General features: G+C 41.4%; 2 protein-coding genes across 22 annotated transcripts in view; both read left to right on the plus strand.

Annotated features, from left to right (window-relative positions):
- Positions 1 to 18,565, plus strand: part of SGIP1 (SH3GL interacting endocytic adaptor 1) — a 145,685-nt gene extending 127,120 nt beyond the window's left edge. For 20 of the 21 annotated variants that reach the window (XM_081915742.1, XM_081915761.1, XM_081915760.1 and 17 more), the window contains 6 exons: positions 996 to 1,151; positions 1,933 to 2,065; positions 2,597 to 2,799; positions 3,603 to 3,667; positions 4,501 to 4,665; positions 6,110 to 8,983. In XM_081915742.1, the coding sequence (XP_081771868.1) occupies positions 996 to 1,151; positions 1,933 to 2,065; positions 2,597 to 2,799; positions 3,603 to 3,667; positions 4,501 to 4,665; positions 6,110 to 6,132 (745 nt within the window). In that variant the 3' untranslated portion in view covers positions 6,133 to 8,983. Of the gene's footprint in view, positions 1 to 995; positions 1,152 to 1,932; positions 2,066 to 2,596; positions 2,800 to 3,602; positions 3,668 to 4,500; positions 4,666 to 6,109; positions 8,984 to 18,455 lie in introns of those variants that run through there. The other variant, XM_081915752.1, reaches the window with a different exon arrangement.
- Positions 18,461 to 23,799, plus strand: DYNLT5 (dynein light chain Tctex-type family member 5; the record flags this gene model as incomplete). Its single annotated transcript, XM_081915904.1, has 4 exons — positions 18,461 to 18,573; positions 21,271 to 21,362; positions 22,503 to 22,627; positions 23,199 to 23,799. 4 exons carry the CDS (start codon positions 18,461 to 18,463, stop codon positions 23,400 to 23,402), a joined length of 534 nt encoding a protein of 177 aa, XP_081772030.1. The 3' UTR covers positions 23,403 to 23,799.
- Between the last annotated feature and the right edge of the window lie 1,087 nt (positions 23,800 to 24,886).

A 24,886-nucleotide genomic window follows, 5' to 3' on the forward strand; every position in this document is an offset into this window, starting at 1 on the left:
CCACAACCCATACTGATGCTGTAGCTTCTTGACAAATACTGTTGTTTGATGCATTTCCCTCTCTCAATTGAACTTTAGTCCAGCTGCATTCACTTAGTACTTTAAGAATGGTGTGTACGTTTGAGAAGGCAGGGAAACAAAAAAGGCCGCACTCCTTGGCTGAGTCTCCCTCTCTGGTATGAACAGCACTGTGCAAATGTGGTTTCAAATGCAGCAGTGGGAAACAACCTCACTGAATTTTAAGCTGCTGGTGTGAACATCCCCTTATTTGCCTGTAGGTGGGCCACACGTTAGGGACTGGTGATGTAAAACCAGCAACAAAGTTGGAGAAAATATTCTTTGGCAGCTGACAAATAATTCAGTAAATAAGTACAGTTGTACCTCGGGTTACATACACTTCAGGTTACATACGCTTCAGGTTACAGACTCTGCTAACCCAGAAATAGTACCTCGGGTTAGGAACTTTGCTTCAGGATGAGAACAGAAATTGTGCGGCGGCAGCGGGAGGCCCCATTAGCTAAAGTGGTGCTTCAGGTTAAGAACAGTTTCAGGTTAAGAACAGACCTCCGGAATGAATTAATTACGTAACCAGAGGTACCACTGTACTGAGTGGGGAGAGGACACAGGGATCAGTTATTTTGCAAAAAGGGGACCCTAGCATGATGCAATCAGAGTTCTGTTGAATGCTTTCATAAATTACTGTGTCAAGAGAAAAAAACAGATGCTCCAGCTTCTCAGTCTTCAGCGTGGTTGGGGTATTGAAATATCATCTGATCTTCAGTGAAGTATGACTGTAATCTGGTATATTGGTTTGCTGTTTTTATTTCATTTTACAACTCTGTATTATTTTTCTTTTTCTCTGTTACTTCAGTGCCTACACATTTTTGTATGCAACAAAAAATCAAATAAAAAGTTTTCTTTCCTCCAAGTATAGGGAAATGTACCTGAATGAATTGTTCTCTTTCTCTTTCTGTACGTTTCTTTTGATATTAAAGATGCATAGTGAAGATTACTGGAGAGATGGTGCTGTCGTTTCCTGCAGGAATTACTAGACATTTTGCCAATAATCCCGCCCCTGCTGTTCTAACATTCCGTGTAACAAATTACAACAGGTTAGAACACGTCTTGCCAAACCCCCAACTGCTTTGCTGGTAAATATCTTTCTATTTTATAGATTTATAGGAGGAAGTTGCTTTTGTAACTTTCGTACAAGAAACTTTGCATAGATAATAAATGAGATCAATAGCATTCTTAATTTATAAATATCTAAAACCTTTCAGTATATTTTTGTATGTCAAAAACATACAAAAGTACCTGTGGCGTTTATACTCTGTTGTTGAAACGGTAACTCTCACAATGTTTTCTTTTATTGTTGTATAGTGATTTTACAGATGAGCAGCATGCTCATTTGTCAAGCTGTTGTCAGAAAGCAAACACAAAATGTTCATGTTGATCACCATCAGCTTGAGCATGGGTCATTCTGAAGCAGCTATAATAAATGACTATTTCGCTTTCCAGTTTTTGGCAATGCCAAATTAGAAGAAAATGGGACTGTTAACAATATAGCTAGAAACCTGCTTGCCATTCTTCAGCTTTTCACTGTGAATCTGCTGCCGAAGACCTCTGAATCAGTCTCTGTCTCTCATTCTTTGCATTCAAATTTTGCCCCAGTAAGACCATTACAATTTGACATCATTTCTTAACACAATGAACATGCTACAAATATAACACACATCTATCTGAAGGACGTGTGGTATTTCATCCCTGATCACTGGACATTAGGGTTGGTTGGGTTGGGACTTAGGAGTTGTAATCCAATACCTAGCTGAGCCCCAGGTTCCCCAACCCTGCTCTTCGTGTTATTACTTGCTGACAAAAGTTTTCCATTTACAAAATTAACATTTTCTCTCTTTTTCCCCTAAATGGATGCAGTGACAGTACACAAGCTGATGCCAATGCAAAGGAATTCTGGGTAAACATGCCAAATTTGATGACACATTTAAAGAAAGTATCTGAACAGAAACCACAAGCAACGTATTATAATGTGGATATGCTTAAATATCAGGTAATACCTTTTACAGTATATCATCTGGTGAAATGTTCAATGTGCATAAGGGCTGGATAAATATAGTTCCTTTTTGTTAGTCATTGCTGGTTTCAGTATCTCCCCCCCCCCCAAAAAAAAAAACTTTTTATGAATGGACATGCTGAATTGTACTAAAGGAAAAGTAAAAACAATGCAAAGTATATTCCAGGCCAAAAGAACCCCTTTTAATCTGAAAGTTTATAACTAGAGAGCCAGTGTGGTGTAGTGGTTAAGAGCGGTAGTCTCGTAATCTGGGGAACCGGGTTCGCGTCTCCGCTCCTCCACATGCAGCTGCTGGGTGACCTTGGGCCAGTCACACTTCTCTGAAGTCTCTCAGCCCCACTCACCTCACAGAGTGTTTGTTGTGGGGGAGGAAGGGAAAGGAGAATGTTAGCCGCTTTGAGACTCCTTAAAGGGAGTGAAAGGCAGGATATCAAATCCAAACTCTTCTTCTTCTACTACTACTACTACACTTTGCCTATGAAATCTTCCCTTTCTCTTTCTTATAAGGTATCAGCCCAGGGTATTCAGTCTACTCCATTGAACCTTGCAGTGAACTGGCGGTGTGAGCCTACAAGCACCGATCTACGCATTGACTACAAATATAATCTAGAGGCAATGACTACACCAGTAGCTTTAAACAATGTGCAGTTCCTTGTTCCCATAGACGGAGGAGTGACAAAACTTCAAGCTGTGCTTCCACCTGCTATTTGGTATGAACGTAAACTGGTCTTTGATCCTTCCCAGTGCTCACTCCAGAGATGCACTGTTCTTAATGGCTGAAGGTGGTTCCATATGGACAACCTGAAACTGTTTTTGATCAGCCCTTGTCATTATGTGATTAAAACTTTTGCACAGTTCTGTCTGAATAACTCTGTAGCATTTAGAGCATTTGTATGCAAATGAGAAAGAGAGAAACTTAATGCTACAGCTTATCCACGCTTACCTTTCCTCTGCTCTTTCCAGGCATGGTCTGAGATTTAAAGCTCTGTGTCCAAGCACCCCCTTTTTTGTTTTTTTGTTCCAGAGCTCTCCCTGAAAAAAACCGTTCTGTAAAGCTCAATTGGAGCAAACATCAACCTGAAGAAAACCCAAACGGAAGTTTGCTCCGATTCAGCTTTAAAGAGCAGGTTTTCTCAGGAAAACCTCTGGCCAAAAATCAAACAAACACATGTGCCTTTCAGATGATGTTGGGCTGCATCATCCCTGACCTTTGTTTGGCCATGGTGGCTGGGGCTGATGGGAAACTGTAGAACAACAGTGTATAATGGGCACCAAGTTGGCTGCCCCAAGGTAGTGGGGATGCTAGCTTTACACAAGGCAAATAGTTATGGGAACTTCCTGCTCAGCACTGTAACAATAAACTGGGATGGTTCCTGAACTACACTGTTCTGTACTGACGTTCTATGCTGGATGATGCTAATTTCAGATTGCCTGCTTCCTGCAGCGCTTAATTTGCTTGCTACGTGTCCTGTCACTCCAAAACTCATACCAACAAGCTTTCTTTTGTTTTTAGGAATGCTGAACAGCAAAAGATATTGTGGAGGATTCCTGATATTTCACAAAAATCAGAGAATGGAGGTAATAAGGCAAGCTTACATGCTCCTCTGAAAAATCAGCCTCTTCGGCCTTACGTTTTCTCCCTCTACTCATACTAACATGTGCCCCACTTACTGCGTCATCATGTATAGCTGTCTTCTCACTCCTCTCTCACTGTGTGGAGTGAGGAGACTCATTGAACAGTGCAGCCATGGATAGTTATTACATGAAACTGAATACAGTACAATAAAGCCAAGAGTTCCTGGGCTGCGCACTTATTTTAACATGTTATTGGGGTGAGTTAATTACTGAAATGTCATTGCTATTTATGTATTACGTTTATGAATTAATTTTTTTTATATGTAGTTTCATTATTTCTGTGAACTGGTTTGGTTACAAAATTATTACGAATAATAAGCATACAAATAAACTGATGAGACTGGTATGTGCAGTGTGATTATGCATGTTATCTCAGAAATAAGTTCCGGGGGGGGGGGGACTTGAATAAAATCTGAGGTGGGCAGGTAAGTCCCACCCTGCATACACAGCATTTGAATGCCAGTGTTCATCAACTGGGGGGGTCAGCCCCCTCAAATATTTTATTGGGGGGGTAAAGGGACCTTGGCCCCTAGGAGTTGGCTCCTAGGAGTCCCACTATGTTCAGTGGTGTTTACTTACTCCCAGGTAAGTGTGCATAGGATTGCTGCTTAAAAACACCAGTTGCTCAGGAGGAAGAAGGGGAAGTGGTGTGATCTGGCTTTAACAATTAGCAAAATGAAAGCTTATCCCGCTGTCAGTGAGTCTCCTACATGTGCATAGGTTTTCTCACTGTGTTACATTTTTGTAACATACTTGCTGTATTTTCTACCTTAAAGGTGTGGGCTCTTTGCTGGCACGATTCCAGTTATCCGAGGGACCAAGCAAACCTTCCCCCCTGGTTGTGCAGTTCACCAGCGAAGGGACCACTCTGTCCAGTTGCGATATTGAACTTGTTGGAGCCGGGTATCGTTTTTCACTTATTAAAAAGAGGTTTGCAGCAGGTAATTTTTTTGTTTGTTTGTTTCTATAGAGGCGCCTTAAATTTTCTTCTTCTAAGTGGGGGTAGGGGTGTATCAGCAAAATGGGGAGCTGGGTGGTTAGGTCTGGAAAGGTCAGTGTCCAGGGTTGTTTAGTCTGGGTGCCTACATCCCATCATGCCATCTGTTAAAAGATGCATGCTTCCCATTGTAATAAGGAATTGGGGGTGGGATGCTGGTCGCATCTTTTCAGTTTCATCCTATAAAACCAAGCTGTTGCCTGATCTGTTGCTCAAACTCTATTGAGCTGTGAGCGCACATGGGTACATACATACATATGGCACCACTTCTTCCTTTTTACCACCATGGAGAATTCCTTTGGGATCTCCTGCCTCAAGAGCCACAGGTCTTGATAAGAAGTTATGGCGCAGATGGTGTGATGGGGTGGAGTCATGAAGCTGCCCTTCCAACAGCAGCATCACTGCAGTTTACTTAGAGAGGGGTGGGGTGGGGCAGAGCAGAGCAGAGCAGTGGTGAGGTTGGGATGGCACAGAATGCACTACTGTGAGTGCCGGATTGGCTTTGCCAGGGCATATGTGTAGACCTGTCCAGGTCAGCTGCAGTGACTCTGGTGCTGGGAGGGCAGCTCCTCCACACCACCCTGGCCACTAGTGTCCTATGAGGATGCAACACACATGTTTGGATTTCCTGTGCCTTGTCCAATAGCTCCAATATGAATAAGATATGAAAAGTTGTTTGATCTCTTCCCCTTCTTGTGCCCCACTGAGAGATCTCAACCGGTCTGAGGCACCTGGACCTAAAGAAGTAATTCACAATCTTTCACAAGGAAAAGAACAATAATTCAGTATGTTTCTCAGGTTGTTATTAGAAGAACCTTCCTGTAAACAGTAACTTGAAGACTATTGCCAGCTGAAAGATTTGAACAATTTGTATTATTAGGTGAAGTCAAGAATCTAGATTTGTTTCAACTGCAGTAGAGGGACAGACCTGAAAGTCCACATTTCATGATAATGTCATCAACCACCTTCACTTAAGTAATTTAATTGATAGGCCAGTTTGCATGTAAGGACAAGCCATGGTTAATGGCTTATTAGGACTGAACAGTAAGTGGTGAAGACTTGGCTTATCAATAGGTCTGAACTTGGTGTTGTGGCTTGTTTTGCCCTAATAAATCATTATCAGCAAGTCATGCTTTCATTTGTTAGAGAGAAACAATCCACTGGGCTTGGCTGCAACAAGCCAAGTCTTCATGACTTGTTGGTCCCAGGCACTCCAGGGGAGAAGCAAGGTGGGAGTGATTGGTTGGTGTGGAAAAGCATGCTGCTCAGACCTGGTAAGCCATGAACAGTGGCTTATTGTAAATTGCCATGTTTATAAAAATAAATACGAGCTTTATTAATGTTATGAAACTTTTCTTTTAACATACCTTTTATCACTTTCCTTTCAGGAAAATACCTGGCAGATAACTAACAGAAGTTTATGCAAGTATGTGGAAAATCCATATAGCTGAGGACTGCTGTGGGTGAACGGGTTTTATACGCTGTTTGAGGAAAAACTAAATCCTGTACTTGGGACATTTCTGTTGGAAGTGTCAGCAACTTTCAACATTTTCCCTCAGAAAATGCCATGTTGACCAGTCCTACAGTATTTACTTCTAGATGTAATATTGTTAATGTTTTAAATTGTAATTATTGTATTTGTAAATTGTACTCATTCCAGTAAGGCTGTATTTTGGCAGTTAGACACTTGAGTTTTAGCATTTTACCATTCATGAAATGGGTGTAATTTAAACTGTGGTATATAAATTTAATAGTAGTACTGTTGAATGGCGCAATGCTTTCAGAGGTAGATAACATTTTGTCAATATATACAATCTGAATACCATGCTAATTGCTGTGAGAAAGGGGGTGCCTCAAAAAAGAAAGTTTAACTAAAGACCTGCAAATTCACTCCGTTTTTCCTTTAGCCCTTAGTATGTCATATAAATAGTTATATGAATGAACAGGTCTATCTTCTAAGTATTTGATTGATTTAACTCCAGAACATTTTCAGTAAATGTGGTGGTGGTTATAGCATACTTCCCCCAATGACAGAAATGTATCTCCCTCCACCAACCCACTTTTTCATTGTAAAAACAAGTTGATATTTTTTTAAGGTCTGGATATAAGTTATTGGATACACTTCCATTGTGATGAAGCATGTGTTGGAAAAGCTTTCCGTTCCTTCCCCTTTGTCTGACATGATCAGATGTGGCGGTAGGGGGCCGTCCACTAGAAACCTCCTCACTATGCAAGCCCTATTGAATTGAATGAAAGCACAGCCAGGCAGTGAAGCAGTTCCAGTTATTTTCACTAAGTCTTGCACAGGAGAAGCTTCTGGTGGGTTGGGCTCAAATAAGCAGTTTAAAACACAAATGTGACAACTTTTGACAAATACATCTTTATGTGGGTATAAAAGAGACTGTGTTTTATTTCAGCAACAGTTTTTCTTCCAGTTTGTTAGGCATGCCTGTTTATTTTTACAATACCATATGCATGCAGATTCCTTGCTAAGAAAATTTACATTTCCTAGTCAGAGTCTAAGGTACAAGTGAAGGAAGAAAGTGCTCGAAAGTAATGTATTAATGCGTGTTTTAATCTGTAAAGGTTTGTGTTGTGGCTTCATAGTGAGAAACCGTAGCTGCACTAAGTTTGTGTGGCAGAATTGGTGGCACAATCATTAATCGTACTGGAGTCTCAGTTGCCCTGCAGATATTTAACTGCCAGCATATTCTGCTTTCTTCAAACAGACGTTTTGGGTTTTAAGCTTCTAATCAGTTTTGAGGTATTTCTTAACATCCATCATAAAGGAGAGTGCAGCACTTTTTAAAGAACAAAACTGTCCAGTTCTCTTATGTTGCTGAAATGCTTGCTAGATATTTATAGTGTTTTAGTTCTGCTGCATTTGTTCATTTGGCAGCTAAGCTTGCAGCCTGTACAGCAGGAGCTGATGAGAGGGCTCACTGGAGTTGTGCAGAGGGTCATGAGACTAGTGGATAGTATCCATGCTATTTTTTTTGTACACACAACTAGTATTTTTTTACATTGAGGTCTAAGTAGGTTGGCATCCAACTGTCTCATTTGCATGCGAAAATGGCTGTGCTTGAGGAACAGCTGTGTCTGCATTAAAGCAAGCAAACAAAATCAGAGGCTGTCCTGGTAGGAAATCCAGTCATAAATTATATATCCCTTTGGAAACAAGCATGGGAAATAGATATCCTAAAGTGGTAGAAGCTGAAATTTCATACATCATCAGAAGGGAGAAAATAACAGAGAATTTCTTTTAATATGAATCTTGGATGAGAAACCTGAGGAGCTAATTTTGAGGAAAATACGACACACAATATAAAAAATATAACTACTTTTCTTTGGCCCCACTGGTTTCTCTGTAGCACTGATGTTGATTTTGTGAATTGCTAGAACTCTGTGTGGCTTGAGGTGGAAAACAGTCTTATATTGTACTTTGTGTTCCTAAAAGTTGCCATGTTAGACATGTGTCTGATCTTTCTATGTGAAAGTAAATGTGGCCTTCTGGTGACATCATCATGATGCTTATTACAAAAGCTGGAGTGAGAGAAAGCAAGTTTTTGCCTTGCTCTAATGGATGGAGAACTTTGCTTACACTAATTTTATTTTCTTCCAACATGTACAAGTTACCAGGCAGTCACATAATTGTGAGCTTAAAAAAAACAACCTATAGCTAATGTCATTACTGTCCACAAAAAGTTCACAAATTCTGATTTGAATTTAAAAGTTTTTTTCATGCAAATAGCACATTATGTGCATTTGAAAAATATTAGTGTGCAAATTCATTTTCAGTGCTGGAAAGAAATTCACATTCAAAAAAAATCTAAAAGCAAACTAGGGATTTTAAATCTCTGAGCAGACAGGTAAATGGAGAGAAATATGTTCAATACAATTGAATTTGATAAGTATCCAACATAAATATAGCTTATCCCAATCTTAGAAAAAATTCTGCAAACGTTCAAAAACAAATAATTTATAAATAGAAGAAAATATCTTTTTTAAAAAAGTTTCTCCATTTGCCTTATTTAGCAGTTAATGTAGCAGTATTCACATCTTCCCGCAAAAAGGTCCAACTAATGGCCAACATGCCCTAGCTCTTAATACGGTTATTTTTTCCAGCACTTTCTGCCACAGGGTGTGCGATATCAACTGCTGGCAACCATGGGAGTGCCATCCATATTTCTCCCTGTAACAACTCAAAAGTCCTGATCCACCAATAATATTGAAAAAGGGAATGAAAACATGTCCTGTCATTTTTTTAAAAAAGTTATTCGCCAAGTTTTTGTAGTAAAAGAAGCTCTTGTGCAAGCTTTATTTGCATTTCTGTGCAGCACCCATAGGCTTTATCAAAAGCTTTTTACTGAATACTGATTTTAGAAGTACATTTTCAATTATTAAAAATGCAGCCTATGCATGACGGCTGTGTTGCACACATTGTTTGTCTTATCAGCCCCAAGCACACACTTGTGCAAAGAAAGTTCTAGTGTACCTCTGAAACAGCTTCACCTACAGGGTCATCTTCAAGTAGTAAGCATAGCTAAGATACACAAGGAATTGAGTGTCATTATGGAGGTTACCCAGTTCAGAAAAGAACTAAAATCTAACTCCTTCATCTGAGCCAGTTGTGATAAGTACAAGTCATCAGCAGGGAGAGTGAAGAGGATTCATGTATCTGTAGTAACTGCTGATGGATTACACTTTCTCATGCAAGGCATATTCAGAAAGGCCTACTGTTTCATAAAATAAAACAAGCAGAATCAAAACACAGCATGCCTTCCAAGCAAGCTATTCAAATGGAAACAGCTTTCTATATTGCATGCAAAATTTGGAAGGGAAACAATAGGTTTTAAAGGTATAAGTAGGGCTGAAATCTTATGCACACTTACTCAGGAGCAAGTCCCATTGAAATATGTGGAACTGACCTTGCTGTAAATATGCATAGGTTCAGGCTGTAGAGGTTTTCTAAAACTATATTAGAAAGTAAAGCATTATTTCTATACAAAGTTGAGATTACATTTCTACCAAGTCCAAGTTTATAAAACATTAACCTAGTATCTAGTACTTCAACCGGATTAATGAAGCACATGAGGTGTGTGGTGGTTTTTTTTTTAATTTGATACAATATGCAATATTCAGTAAGCCAACTAAACTTCAATGGGCCACCTATTTTTAGATTTGTTTTGAATCAATTTATTTGAATGTATTTTTTTTAAAAAAAATACAGAATTCAAACAAGGCTTTACTTTCATGGCCTAATGCATGAATAGGCACTCTTAACAGTGCAATCCAATACACATCTACTTAGGCCCTCGGTGAGGCTTACTTGCAGGTAGGGGAGTATAAAATTACAACCTAATTCATTCTTCTTCGTGGCTTCCATACTATATTTGAAAATGTCCCTTTCTATTTAAGCAAAGTGGAAGACATTCCTGTTAATTTATATATGCCACACAGTTAACACCTATAGTTAACTCATAGTTTATGCTATTACCAAATTGCAGAGCATTCTTGACATTCCACATTTCGGTTGTTTAGGATGATCTTAATGGCTGTAAACTTTCTCCAGTGCTCATACTACGTATTAAAGCATGTGTCACACCTTTTAAAAATTGTTCCTTCACCCCCAGTTTGCCTTTGGCATGAAAACATCTGATGGAAAGGGATGTGTGTTTTAAGTTTCTGCAGTCTAGGTTTAAAAGAAAAGTCGGTGCTGTTTTTTATTTAGTTACTTGATCCTGATTGACATGAAGACTTGAGAGTGAGGATTGATCCTATCTGTGCTTCCCGCCCCCATACGTAGAATACTACATGCTGCATGGAGTGTACATTTGTAGAGCCATACATATATATGACATACCAGTAGTATGGGGCACATGTGACCCTGAGCCTTGCTCTTGTCAGGGACTTAAGTGAACTGGTTCTTAGAATTGTACTTAGGACAATCATAATATTTTAGGTGTGTTTTTAAGACCCTAGGCGCAGCAGATCTGTTGTTTGGTTCTGAATTATTTAACTGAGCTGAATACTGTTTTACAGGTAAGCCAAATCAAGCATCATTAGCTAAGGTATACACATTTTAAAGGCGAATGATGCTACCAAGTGCTTGGAAGTTGAAATCTTACCTGCTCAGATATTTATTTATTCATATCATTCATAAGCCACTTTCCCAATAATTGGTCCAAAGTTGCATACATAGTTAAAACTATGTAACAGGCAAAGTTCTAATTGACTTCATTGGCAGAATACACTTAGTTCCATCGAAGTGGTCAGCTACTAGTTATAGAAATGATATCTCAGAAGAAATATATAAAATTGTAACAAAAATACAACCTAGTTGTCTTTTCTCTCTTTTTATACTTAAAATTACCATCCTTAGAATGCAGTACTGGACATGTCTGCTCAGAAGTCATATTACGTTCAGTGTGGCATGCTGCTAGGTAAGTAGGCATCAGATTGCAGCCTAAAAAATATTTAGCAGGCCACTGTAGAATAAACATTTTGAGTAACACTCAGGTGCACCAACATATCCAACAGTTGGGCATCCAAGTTGCATCTCTGATTGTTGTTGTTTAGTCGTGTCCGACTCTTCGTGACCCCATGGACCAGAGAACGCCAGGCACTCCTGTCTTCCACTGCCTCCCGCAGTTTGGTCAAACTCATGCTGCTTCGAGAACACTGCCCAACCATCTCGTCCTCTGTCTTCCCCTTCTCCTTGTGCCCTCAATCTTTCCCAACATCAGGGTCTTTTCCAGGGAGTCTTCTTTTCTCGTGAGGTGGCCAAAGTACTGGAGCCTCAGCTTCACGATCTGTCCTTCCAGTGAGCACTCAGGGCTGATTTCCTTAAGAATGGATACGTTTGATCTTCTTGCAGTCCATGGGACTCTCAAGAGTCTCCTCCAGCACCATAATTCAAAAGCATCAATTCTTCGGCGATCAGCCTTCTTTATGGTCCAGCTCTCACTTCCATACATCACTACTGGGAAAACCATAGCTTTAACTATACAAACCTTTGTTGGCAAGGTGATGTCTCTGCTTTTTAGGATGCTGTCTAGGTTTGTCATTGCTTTTCTCCCAAGAAGCAGGCGTCTTTTAATTTTGTGACTGCTGTCATCATCTGCAGTGATCATGGAGCCCAAGACAGTAAAATCTCTCACTGCCTCCATTTCTTCCCCTTCTATTTGCCAGGAGGTGATGGGCCCTGTGGCCATGATCAGCTTGAATATCATCACTTCCACTGGCCTTGTTATTAGCAGTGCTTTCTAAGGCCCATTTGACTTCACTCTCCAGGATGTCTGGCTCAAGGTCAGCAACCACACTACCTGGGGTGTACGAGATATCCATATCTTTCTGGTATAATTCCTCTGTGTATTCTTGCCACCTCTTCTTGATGTCTTCTGCTTCTGTTAGGTCCTTACTACTTTTGTCCTTTATTATGGTAATCTTTGTACGAAATGTTCCTTTCATGTCTCCAATTTTCTTGAACAGATCACTGGTTCTTCCCATTCTATTGTTTTCCTCTATTTCTTTGCATTGCTCGTTTAAGAAGGCCTTCTTGTCTCTCCTTGCTATTTTTTGGAAATCTGCATTCAATTTCCTGTATCTTTCACTATTTCCCTCGCATTTTGCTAGCCTCCCCCCCCCCCCCTGCTATTTGTAAGGCCTCGTTGGACAGCCACTTTGCTTTCTTGCATTTCCTTTTCCTTGGGATGGTTTTCGTTGCTGCCTCCTGTATAATGTTACGAGCCTCCATCCATAGTTCTTCAGGCACTCTGTCCAGCAAATCTAAATCCTTAAACCTGTTCCTCACTTCCACCTTGTATTCATAAAGGATTTGACTTAGATTGTATCTTACCAGCCCAGTGGTTTTTCCTACTTTCTTCAGTTTAAGCTTGAATTTTGCTATAAGAAACTGATGATCTGAGCCACAGTCAGCTCCAGGTCTTGTTTTTGCTGACTGTATAGAGCATCTCTGATACTCCTCCTCTATTTACCTTCTACTGTATGTGATAAAGAAAAATCAGACCTGAAACTGTTAAAATGGGAAAGAACCATTGTGCTTAGATGTTTGTTTGAACATATGAAAGCCGTTGCAACAATGGGTTGTATTCAGTGCTGCCATTCCATGTGTGTAAGACTTCTACTTGCACAACAGAACTTCCCACCACCACAGCCCCACCACCACCCAGCTGCCTCTACGCCCTCAAAATCTGCTCGAGTGTTGGGGACTCCAAAGCAGATTTGGGAGGCATGCAGGGAGAGAAGAGGGAAGTCCTGTTGTATGAGCAGAACTCCACTCACACAATGACTGCAGTCTAAATCATGACATGGACTTCTAAACTTACCTTTGGGAAGCTGCTCTTACGTGGCCCTAAGTAAGCTACTCTTGAAGCCTAGGAAGACCCTTTCTAAGTGGGACTCCCAAGCATTCTGCTGGTAACAGCAAAAATCCTAAAGAAAAGCTGATGTAAACACACTAACTCTTGCATGTACCTAACAGGGTTCTTTTGATATGGATCAATCAACCCTATTGTGAATCGTCAACAAGCTGCAAACAAAGAAAGCCACTCTTGACTGACCCTAGTGCAAGTATACTGATGGTGCTTTCTGAGCTTCTTCTGGTTGCAAGAGTTAACATGAACAATCACTACTTTATCTTTTATAGGAGTAATTTTGAAATGGCTGAATCATGTTGAAAGGGATCAATATTTTTAAAGAGCCTGACAAGAAAATTGAAATAATTCTTTTACTTAAAGATTTAGAGTAATTGTAGTGACAGCTCCTCTGTCCTCCAATTCTTGTTCTTCAATTTTTTACCTTTACCATAGCTTAATAGGAAAGACTCCTCTCTGTGTACAACTTTATTAGAAGTTACAGGATACCTCTGCATATATAGAGCACTCTGGAAAAAGTTGTACATTGTTTTTTAACTAAACAAAGTAATGTTATCTCATTCATGTTTGACATCTACTTAGGTGTCGAGTCAGTTCAGTATCACTGCAATGTAAATGTATTTGTTGTTGTTTTTTTTAAAAAAAAGCATTTTAAACAAGCTTTTCTTGTTAAATTTTTAATTTGGAAGATTACCATGATAACCAAATCACTTCAAATGCAATATGATAATGAATACTTTTTCCCATGGGAAAATCCCAATCTTGGGTCTACACCAGAGCTGGAATTTCTTTCTTGAAAGTTTGTGTAAGTGGCATTTCTAGTGATAATGGACATCTTATGCTCTTCAACGTTTTGCTCCATTAGACGTGGTTAGAAATTTACAATATCACAAAGCAATTGACCTCTTTTGACCTTCAAGAAAGGATTACTGTTGCTGCTACTGAACTCTTACTTTTGATTTCAAGGATTAGTGTGATGATGATGTTCAAAGGGTTTACCCATGAGCAGGAATTTCACTATAGGCCAAGCAGTACGTGAAAGTCTAGAATCTGTCTTTTAGTGACTTTAACAATGTTTAACATTAATAAATTGTATTTCAAATTAGTATGAATATGGAATACAGCTGTTTTAGCTGTTACCTCCGGTAAATTGGGATTATAAAACTACCACATCATTTCTCAACTAGACACTTAAGAATACCACTTATGCTAGTGTCTTAGAAGGGGAGATGGATTTTCAAAATGAAGGAATTGTAGGCACACACTTTTTTTTTAAATTTAACTGGCTCAATCAAACTCAAATGCTAAACTCCAATCCTGCCAAACTGTTGTACACATGTTTTCAAAGGCACTATTGACTTGCATGCAATTAAGCATGTGTATAAGCATTTGCAGGCCTTGGGTCTTAATTCTTAGCTGTGATTTCAACCCTAAAGGAATTTTGAAACCTGAATTAGATTCCCTGGTGTTTTATCAGATATCAAACTATATCATTTTATAATAAAAAACCTTGTGTATAAACTGTTTATAGATATTTGTGGACTTAAAATACACATGTATATTTTTAAACATTTTTGTTTAAAAGTCTGGACTTCTCAGCCTACGTGTGCAATGAAATATACTATCCTTTTAGTCTAGTTGGCCCTGTTTACTGCTTAGTCTGTTATGAAAGCTTTGCTGCTAACCTGATGGTCTCAGAGAAAAATTGTAAACTATATAGGTTTGTTGCATCAGAAACACTGCAGCAAAGCTTTATATCTGACCACTGGTAATATGAATGTGTCGTATTGACTTGTTGAAGATAATCATAAAACCACATATTTTCAGTGTTTCTTTCCTTATAGATTAGAATACAAATGTCTATTTTTTTTGTAAATAATGATTTTTATAAATGTCTTTCCATCATGATTTCCCCCTAATCATCCATTTCACAAAATCCTGAATATGCAATTATTTATCATACATGATATTATACAAGAAATAGGGTCCCCATTTCAGAACAAAGTTTATTAAATTCTATACATAAGAACAAATTTAAATAAGTTGTACTTGAAATGTGATTTCCCCCCTTGAAAATAAATGACAAATCTAAAAATGTTTTATGTTTGTGCTGAATTATTTTCTCCTAGAAGTCATTTACAATATTTACAGTGCCATTCTATACATGTCTACTAAGAAACAATTATTGTTTTCCATGAAAATTACTCCTAAGTATGCGTGTATAGGATTTGGTTGCCGTACATTAAACAACTAACTACCCAGACTCTCTTCCCACAGTCTGTTATTTAAATCTGAAATGAGATGGACATTGGAGGAAACTGAAAAATGGGAATTTAGGGTTACAATATTAAAGCCCCGAAGTCTGCACCAGCCTTTCCCAACTTTGTGCTCTCCATATTTTTGGGGGGGAGTACCGTTCACTCCCATAATCTGGAGGCCACAGGTTCGCACTAGATTATTCTTTTGTTAGTTCATCATTTTATACACAAGAACACTTAAAGGAGCGGGGAGAGCGTAGAAAATCTGGAATATTCACCATCGGCTTTCTACACCTTATACTGTACAGGAGCTGCCACGTGGCATAAGCGTTTATATTGTAAAACTAATACGGGGCTGCGACTTTTAATTAGAGCGCCCTCTATTCCTGCACCAAAGTGGATAATCGGGACTTGGCCTGAAAGGGACCAGCCAGTAGTAGCATGTAAAAGCAGAAAGCAAGGCAGGGATTTTGCTAAATCTCCGGGCTACCAAGGCGCACAGACAGCAGCTCCTGGCGACCGTAGCGCTTTCCCCACACGGCTCCTTTGGCGAGGTGACTTTCCAATGCTCCTTTTTAATGACGAGGGCAGCTGCCGACGTTCCTACCCGTGTCAAGACGTGCCTCACAAGACCCCCGAGCCCAAGCCCAACGAGTGACCAGAGCGCGCAGTTAAAAAGCAAGGCTCCGGGGGGGGGAAACAACCAAGGAAAGGAGGGAGCGCCCTGCTGCCGCAAGAGCTGCGCTCCAAGCGCCTCTTCCCGCCCGGCAAAGCCACCTTGGAACGCGCGCACAAGGCGGGAAGCGGAGACCGGCTCTCCTCCGCCTCTTCCCGCCCATGAGGGCGGAGGCAGCAGCGCCGTGACCGCCTTCCGCGGCTGCAACAGCCTCCGCGGGGTGATTGGTCACCCTGGAAACCAGCAACAGCTGCGGCTCCGTCCTGCAGCAGCAAAAGAAGGAAGAGGAAAGGTAAGAACGCGCCGGCGGGAGGCTTGTTGGGACCCCCGAAAACGGGGGTGTCGCCTGGGGCAGTAGAAAGGCGGGAAACGGAGTGGCCTCCCACCAGCGCGCGCCCCCATTCCGACAGGGCTCTTGCGCCTCTTGCAGCTGCGTCATAGGCAGGGGGTTCTACCCATTGCGCGGTTGCATTCAGAGTTGGCCCACTTAAATTAATGGATGTGACAAATTTAAGTCCATCGGTGCACGTACTCCGAGGAGAACTTGGGCGGCTACAATCCAAAAGTTAGACCCCACCACCACAGGGATTTTGCAGCAGTGGGGGAAATCCTCATGTATTGGCTTTCTGCCTGTCCTACAGGGTCCCTTAGCTCTGGTATTTAAAAGAAAGAGAGATGTTAATCTTCATGCTGTAGCTGTGTACAGACGAAGGCTAATTTTATTCTGGAGCCTCCCCGTTCTGATCATTTGCATTTGAATATATCTCTCGCCTTTTCTCATTGCCCCACAAAAAGTCATTTCTTGGAAGTCTGAGGAACAATACTGAAGAGATACTGCGTCTTCCTAAGGAGAGACTAAATGTGCAGGTGGAAGGAAGTTTGTGGACTTGTAATAAATACACACAAAGTGTGCCCCAGAGGTGGCTCATGAGTTGCACAAGAGCAGCTGAGGTGGCTGCACTTCTTTCTCCTCTGCCGACCCCGTTGCAAAGCGGGATGGGCAATTTGTAATGGTTATTTGTTGTTCAAGGTGCCAGCCCGCTTCAGGAGGCCTCAGGCATCCTTAGCTTACAACAGCAGTAAGGAAAGGACTTGTATTGTTTCCAGTGTGTGTGCATGCATAATGCCTATTTATGAGAAGAACTGGAAGAGGAGGCTGCAAGTCAAATGAATGGTCCAGTTCTTCCAAGTGGCATGCCACTATTCATGAGTAAACTTCGTTCTTCTTTCAGAAGGGTGTATACATTAGTCTGTTGCAGCAAAAGCAGCAAAAATGATGGCATTACTTACCATTTTTATAGTATAAGGTTGTGAGAGTAGAGTGCATGCATCTTCTGAGGTGGAGTCTAGTTTATGAATAATGCCATAATAAGTTTGTTGAGACTTTTGGTTGCTTTTTATTTCTGAGTAAGGCATTGCCTTGTCACATTTTTTTTGACATTGCATTTATTTACAGTAAGTCATTTCTTGGAGTATGGAGGACAATGCTGAAAAGATACCAAGCCCTATAAGGGGAGACTAAATACACACAGAGATGGAAGTTTGTGTGGTTATGTTCTACATCCCTTGCCATCAGCAGAATGCCTCTGAATACCAGTTGCTGGGAGTCTCAAGTAGGGAGTTGTGCTCATGTGTTGCTTTGGGGCTTCCCATAGGCATCTGGTTGGCCACTGTGAGAACAGGATGCTGGACTAAAGAGGCCTTTGGCTTGATCTGTCAGGACTTACGTATGTTCCACAAACAATCCTTCTGAATCGGGCAGCTGTGGTCTCTTTTGTGGCATTAAAAAAATGCTCCACGGCACTTCTCGCCCATTTCCAAAGCCTTGCAGCCCTTCCAGCATCCTTGGGAATACTTGGAGTGGCTTCTGCTGGTGTGGAAGTGCTCTGTAGGCCTTGACTACTTGCCAAGAAGCAACAGTCCCTGAAGGCTTTGCTTGGGTGCCACCTTCTTGAGGAACCTGCAACACCTTGAAGCAGGTGGTTCCTCAAAACTTCCTTTGCCTTTCCTGATGGGAAGCAAACCTGGAGCAAGCTGAAGATGCAATTCCCAAGGGAGTAGCCCTCTCTTTGTTGCTTTTCAGCCATTTCCTAAAGCCTCAGAAGATTAATCAACATATCCCAGAATAGGGCACCGAGTGGAGTAAAATTGCCACACTTTTTGCTAATTATATTTAGTTTGTTGACCCCCACTCCCCCCCCCCCCAATAATGGAATGATTATTGAAACCATTGAGCCAATACCTAATACCTAGGTATAACCACTCATGCTTCCACTTCACAGACTCTGTGCATTTCCAAAGACTCTCGTTACAATACCTTGTGTAAGAGGCATTGCTCTGATACCAGATGCCTATATACTTTTAGGTCACAATTATGTTTAAAAAATACATTTCCTGTATCTAGAAAACATGTCGGACACAATGAAGGAAAAAGCGGCCCGCTTGTTAAAGAAAAGAGGCAGCATATCCTCCTTAGGAAGCCATGAAGTCAGGGCGAAAGAATTTTTTGGAAGAAACAAAGAGTGAGTAGCATATTTATCATTTTCTGACTTGTATAAAAATATTCTTCAGGCTTTTGCAAATGTCATGCTCAGTTATTCTTTTTCTACATGGGGGTGGCTGGTAATGGGGGGGGCAAACCCACCTGGCTTTCAGCTGCTTTGAACCTAGTGCCTGCTTTAGGTAAACAAAGAGCTGTGTTATGCAAGGGCAATGAGGGGCACCCATGCTCCAGATGTAAGAGTAGCAATCAAGTGGCCTGATGAAAGGGCTAAAAATCAGAACTCACATTTTCTTCACAGCATGTAGTTCTGCCCTAACTGGCCATGCACAAATACTGTGCTGTGTCATCATATGCTTCGGCACAGGGCGAGATGAAAGGGAAACTGGAAATCTCACTACAGCCAACCAAAGACAACCAACCACACCTTAGGCCACTTCCCAACCTCTCTTATCACCAAGGAAATATAACAAGTGAATAGAAAGAGAACCCACACAAGTGATGCTGACACAAAACCCCATGCATACACTAAGCAGAAGAATTACCACCCCACCCCACCCCATCCCACGGACCCTCCCTACTCTCCCCCTCTTTTCTTCCTAACCTAATACTGCATGCAACACTAATGTCTCACAACAAATGAAACTGATCTGTAGAAAACACAATTACAGTGGTACCTCTAGTTACGAACTTAATTTGTTCCGGAGGTCTGTTCTTAACCTGAAACTGTTCTTAACTAAAGGCATGCTTTCACTAATGGGGCCTCTTGCTGCCGCTGCACCACCAGCACACGATTTCCATTCTCATCCTGGGGCAAAGTTCTCAACTTAAGGTAACTCTTCCAGGTTAGCGGAGTTTGTAACCGGAAGCATTTGTAACCTGAGGCGTTTGTAACTTGAGGTACTACTGTACAGTGGTACCTCTGGTTATGAACTTAATTCGTTCCAGAGGTCCGTTCTTAACCTGAAACTGTTCTTAACCTGAGGTACCACTTATGGGCCTCCCACTGTTGCTGTGCTGCCACCACGCGATTTCTGTTCTCATCCTGAGGTAAAGTTCTTAACCCAAGGAACTACTTCCGGGTTAGCAGAGTCTGTAACCCAAAGTGTTTGCAACCCAAAGTGTTTGTAACCCAAGGTGTTTGTAACCCAAGGTACCACTGTATTAAAAAAGAAAATGCATGTATTTTTGTAAATGAACAAATCTTTAATAGAAATTATTTTTTTAAAAGAAAGGGAAAATGGAAGTAATGGTAGAGCTTAGAGCAGATGTTGGGAGTCTTTGGCCTTCCAGAGGTTGCTGAACTACAACTCCATCATCTTTGCCCATAGGCCTTGCTTGCTGGGGCTGATGGGAGTTGCAGTTCAGCATCATTCCTCTGGTGGTTTCTAAGCACTTAGGAGGCACTCTGACAAGGATTCCTGGCCATACCTGAAGCAGGAAGTACAGAGCCTCAAGAAGTGGACACTGTGTGCTGCTGCCAATACTAGAATAGTGGGTCAAGGACACTGAGTCAAGACAGGGTTTCAGCAGCAGCACTGGTAAATGGGAGCTGAGGAGCCACTGCATAACTCCTGCCTAGGTTTCCCTACACCTGCTCTCTCTAAGGGCCGAGGGTTCCCTACACTGGACTTAGTTCAGGCATGGCCAAACTTGGCCCTCCAGCTGTTTTTGGACTACAACTCCCATCATCCCTAGCTAACAGGACCAGTGGTCAGGGATGGTGGGAACTGTAGTCCCAAAACAGCTGGAGGGCCAGGTTTGGCCATGCCTGGCTTAGAGTCTTATAGACCGAGAGACTTGTAGTCCTGTAGCCCAGCTTCCATCCTCTATGGGTTTACTTAGGAACAAGTCACACTAGGTTCAATTGGACCTCCTTGCCTACCCCCTCCAGTAACTGTGCATGGTATTGCAGACTCAATAACCCTCTGAAAATGTCCAGTGTCGTTGTGAAAGGTGGTTTAAATCATGCATGCCCTTTCAGATGTTTATTTATCTGATTTTTATGCCACCTTTCCTCCTAAGGACCTTAAGGTGGCATTTATTGTTTTTCCCATCCCCATTTTATTCTCACAAGAACCCTGTGAGGTAGGTTGGGCTAAGAGACAGTGACTGGCCCTAGGTCACCTAGCAGCTGAGTGGAAATTTGAAACTAGGTTTCCAGGTTTCCTAGTCTAACACTCTAAGCACTATACCACACCAGTTCCAACTTCCATCAGCCCCACCATTCACCAAGGCCAATGGTCAGGGATGTGGCAGCTGTAGTCCAGCAATATCTGGTGAGCTACAGATTAGCCAGTCCTGCTTTAAACCCTCTTCCAGTGTAATTGGTGTTGCCTGACTTTGTTCTTATCTCAGAATTGCTTAAAATTCTCAGACTGTAATTGATGTTGTCTCTCCCTAATTCTTTCCAACACCTAAAATGTTGTATATGACAAGTTCAAAGGGATTTAACATATTACAAATCACTGTTTGGGAAGGGCCTCATACTTTATTTTAGAGCATTGCTTCACATACTGAAAATGTTTCTTTGTTTAAGAAGGTTTTCCGTGAGATGTGGCCCAGTCATATATACAGAATCATAACTCAGTGTCTTCAGGAGCATGACATGGTTATAAATAAGTAAAAGATAAATAAAATTAGGTGGGTTGTTTTTTTAAAATCAATGTAGCTTTCAAGAAATCACATTTAATACAATTATTACTGGGTTCGGTTTCAGCTCCATAAGTACTGTGTCTTACATGGATGAAGCTGGCCACCATGATGATATTCTTCGCCCTGGGGTCCAGATGGAAAACACGTACCAGTTGGGTAAGTATCTTATCTTACTCACTTTCTTGCTAATAATCTAGTCCCACTCTCTGTAGCACTTTACAAATAATAAAAGTAATAGTAATTATTATTGTCATCTTTATCATATTTATTTGTTATATTTTATGCCACTGTTTACATTATTGGAGTCATCCTACAGTGAATACATTGCAACTGAGGAACAAACAAGAACAGCTGTATGTAACAAATAAACCGTTTAAATCTTAAGTCTTTTGTATACAACAGTAATAGCCTTAGGGCAGACAAAGCATATCCTACTGTTGGTAATTTCTGCAGTGTACAGGCAGTTTATCACCAAACATTCAAGTATGACTATTGTGGTATAATGATCAAATAAATTGGAAAGACTGGAGCTTTTCTTTTTGCTTCAAGGGGGGGGGGAGCCATAGATGCAGTGTAAATATATAAACTAATTTAGAAAGCTGCCTGAGGCAAGCTTCTGCTCATAAGCCTCTTGAGGAGTCACCTGGGCATTCTGCGTGACACAGCGCATTATCTATTTTTGGCATAAAACAGCAAAAGAAATTCTTTCCAATGAGAGATATTCCATGTCAGAATATGATTCCATATTTGGTGGAGAATAAAATGGAAAATTAGAATGCTCAGGCTTTGAAATTAAAAAGGTGGATTTATTTGACCAAGTATTTCCAAAAAACATTGTGCCTTAGGAAACTTAGGAAATACGTTATACTTTTGTAGCAATATTTATTTAAATTAAGGGGGGGAAGGAGTGTTCTTTGTTTTTTAAAAAGGTTATAATCTTGTTATTTCATAGTTTGGTAAATTGTAAATGTTCTTCACAGACATGCCACCTGACAGAAGCTCACAGGCCCCCAGGGGTCCACAGACTAGTGTGGGGGCCCTTGGACTAAGTCAGTGGTGGCCAAACTTGGCCCTCCAGCTGTTCTGGGACTATAGTTCCCATCATCCCTTATCACTGGCCCTGTTAGCTAGGGTTGATGGGAGTTGTAGTCCAAAAACAGCTGGAGGGCCAAGTTTGGCCACCACTGGACTAAGTCATTGTTTCACTGAGTAAATGTGTGCACAGTTGGTTTCCCACCCCATCCCCTAATATCACAGCCTTCCAAAATAATGGTGTGAGTTCTTTCTGTGCTCCAGGTCCTGCAAAGTGCTTTCCAGTGGGCACTGTGAATAATATCTTGAAGGATGTGGTAACCAGTTATCTTCAAGAGGAAAAATATGAAGCCGAGTTGTGCAGACAAATGACAAAGACCATCTCTGAGGTACACAATTTATTAGTAAAGCAAAGTTGGAAAGTATATCGGAGGTATATCCTATAGAAATCTCTGCAGTTCAGGGGGGAAAAAACCCTCTGCTCAAGGTTTTGGTTGTATCAAGGAGACTGCCAAAAACTACTTTGTAGTAGTGTTCTGTATTGGGGAGGGAGGCTTAATACATGAAAACAGGTCACCCACCAATCAGTGCCCCTGATGATGAGGAGAATCCCCATGCCCCCACTCACAGCTACCAGAAATGCTAGGGCTGCAATCATATTTACACTTACGTGGGACTAAGTTCCATGTAGGGCTTGCTTCTGGTAAAGCATCTACAGGAACAGGCTGTATTGACTACCAGCTAATTTTACAGGACAAAATCCATCCATTTTAAGTCCCATGCAGATGTGAAATTGTCTTAAGTTATTTGAAGTGCAATGCGTCACTGGTGTATTTAGATTCCTGCCACTTGAGTAAATTAGTAAAACATTTGAAGGCGCTGTATTGTATCCTAGGTAGTTTATATTAGTTTGCTTATGAGACCATGAATTTAATTCTTCCCCCCCCCCCTCTCTCTTAGGTAATTAAGGCTCGAATAAAAGACCTGATGATACCAAGGTATAAAATTATTGTGATTATACATATTGGACAACTAGACAAGCAGAGCATGCAGATTGGAAGCAGGTGCCTCTGGGATACCACAAGTGATACTTTTTGCTCCTACGCCTTCAAAAATAGATCTCTGTTTGCTCTCGCAAATGTCTTTGCAGTTTACTCCGAGTAGCAATTAAAAGTTCAATATGAAGTCTATGTGACCAGATAGACAAGATACTATTTTTAGGCTGCAATCCTAGGTACACTTACAAGGGACAATCTCCATTGAATACAGTGGGTCAATGGTCTGGGTTAACCTGCATAAGATCGTTCTGCATACGTAGACTGGCCAAACCAGTAGATTAGTTCTTCTCTGTGGGCATGAATACTCTGAAGATAACAGGTGTTAATACCACTTGTGCAATTCTCATTTCTGGTGTGGAAGTGCAGTGTTTGATCATGTAAACATTCCCAGGGTTGGACTCTGTATCGTATTAGTGATATCATAATGGGTGTGCATGAGGCCTGATTCATTGTGTTTATGTTCTTGAAAAAGTATTGAAATACAGAACCAGTTTACACTTGTCTGTTTTCCCCGAAGTGTGGCCCTTCTGCTTTACATGTGAACTCTCATTTTTGCATTTGCAGGACAGTGTGTATTATGTCTCCGTTAAAAGGCAATTTCAATCCCACCCTTAACCATACGCAATAGGTGATGGTGGTGGTAACTTTCTTAATGTTCCCTTTCAGCCCTTTTCAAAGGCTTGATATGGGCTCCACTGTGCAAAGGAGCACCCAGCTTCTTAAAAGTGAGCTTTGTCCAGTAGCTGAAACTGAATAGTCTGAAGGCAAAGTGTGGAGACTTTTTTAGCTAAAGTTTTAAGGAAGAGCCTGGAGAGTCAGTGCTTGGCTCCCCTCTGGTATTTGGGTTACAATATGACAAGGGGCTATGAGGACTGTGCTGTCTGGCTAGCATGATGTCACATATCTGATTGTTGTCGGTAAAGCTGACTCTAGCACATTTACTTCAAATCACAGTGGGCCAATGGAGTCTGCCATCTTGTTTTCCAAACGACACATGTGGAATGAATGCTACATCATGACATGCTGTTATTTCAACTGTGGCATTGTGAGGGAACATGACAGCTCAGTTGACCACTGATTGCAGCTGTTGTACCGCTTGAAACAGCTCAAAAGTTTTGTTGAAGCAAAAAGTAGTTGATATATTATTTTTTAAGACCCTGCTGTCCCTGCCTCCAAAAACTTCACGCCCTTCTGCCCCCCCATCCATTGGATTACCGTATTTTTTGCCCCATAAGACGCACTTTTTCCCTCTTAAAATCTAAGGGGAAATGTCTGTGCATCTTATGGAGCAGATGTGTGGTCCCTGGGGCTGGGGGGGGCTGGGCTTCCCCCACCAGCCCCGACAAGCTCTGGGAGCAGCAGGAAGGCTGCGTGCAGCCTTCCCGCTGCTCCCCGATCTGCTTTTTGGGGCTGGGGGTGGGGAAAAGCCAGGCTTCCCCCGCCAGCCCCGCCAAACTCCTGAGCAGCTCTGGGGTAGTCCACGAAGCCTCCGCAGGGCAGCGGGGAGCCTTCATCCCGCTGCCCTGGGGAGGCTTTGCACGGCTATCCCTGACTTTTGCGGAAGGTGGGGGAAGGGACAGAGCAAGGCTC

The sequence above is a fragment of the Podarcis melisellensis genome, assembly GCF_964234715.1.
Source record: "Podarcis melisellensis genome assembly, chromosome: 6".
NCBI classification, from domain to species: Eukaryota; Metazoa; Chordata; class Lepidosauria; order Squamata; family Lacertidae; genus Podarcis; species Podarcis melisellensis.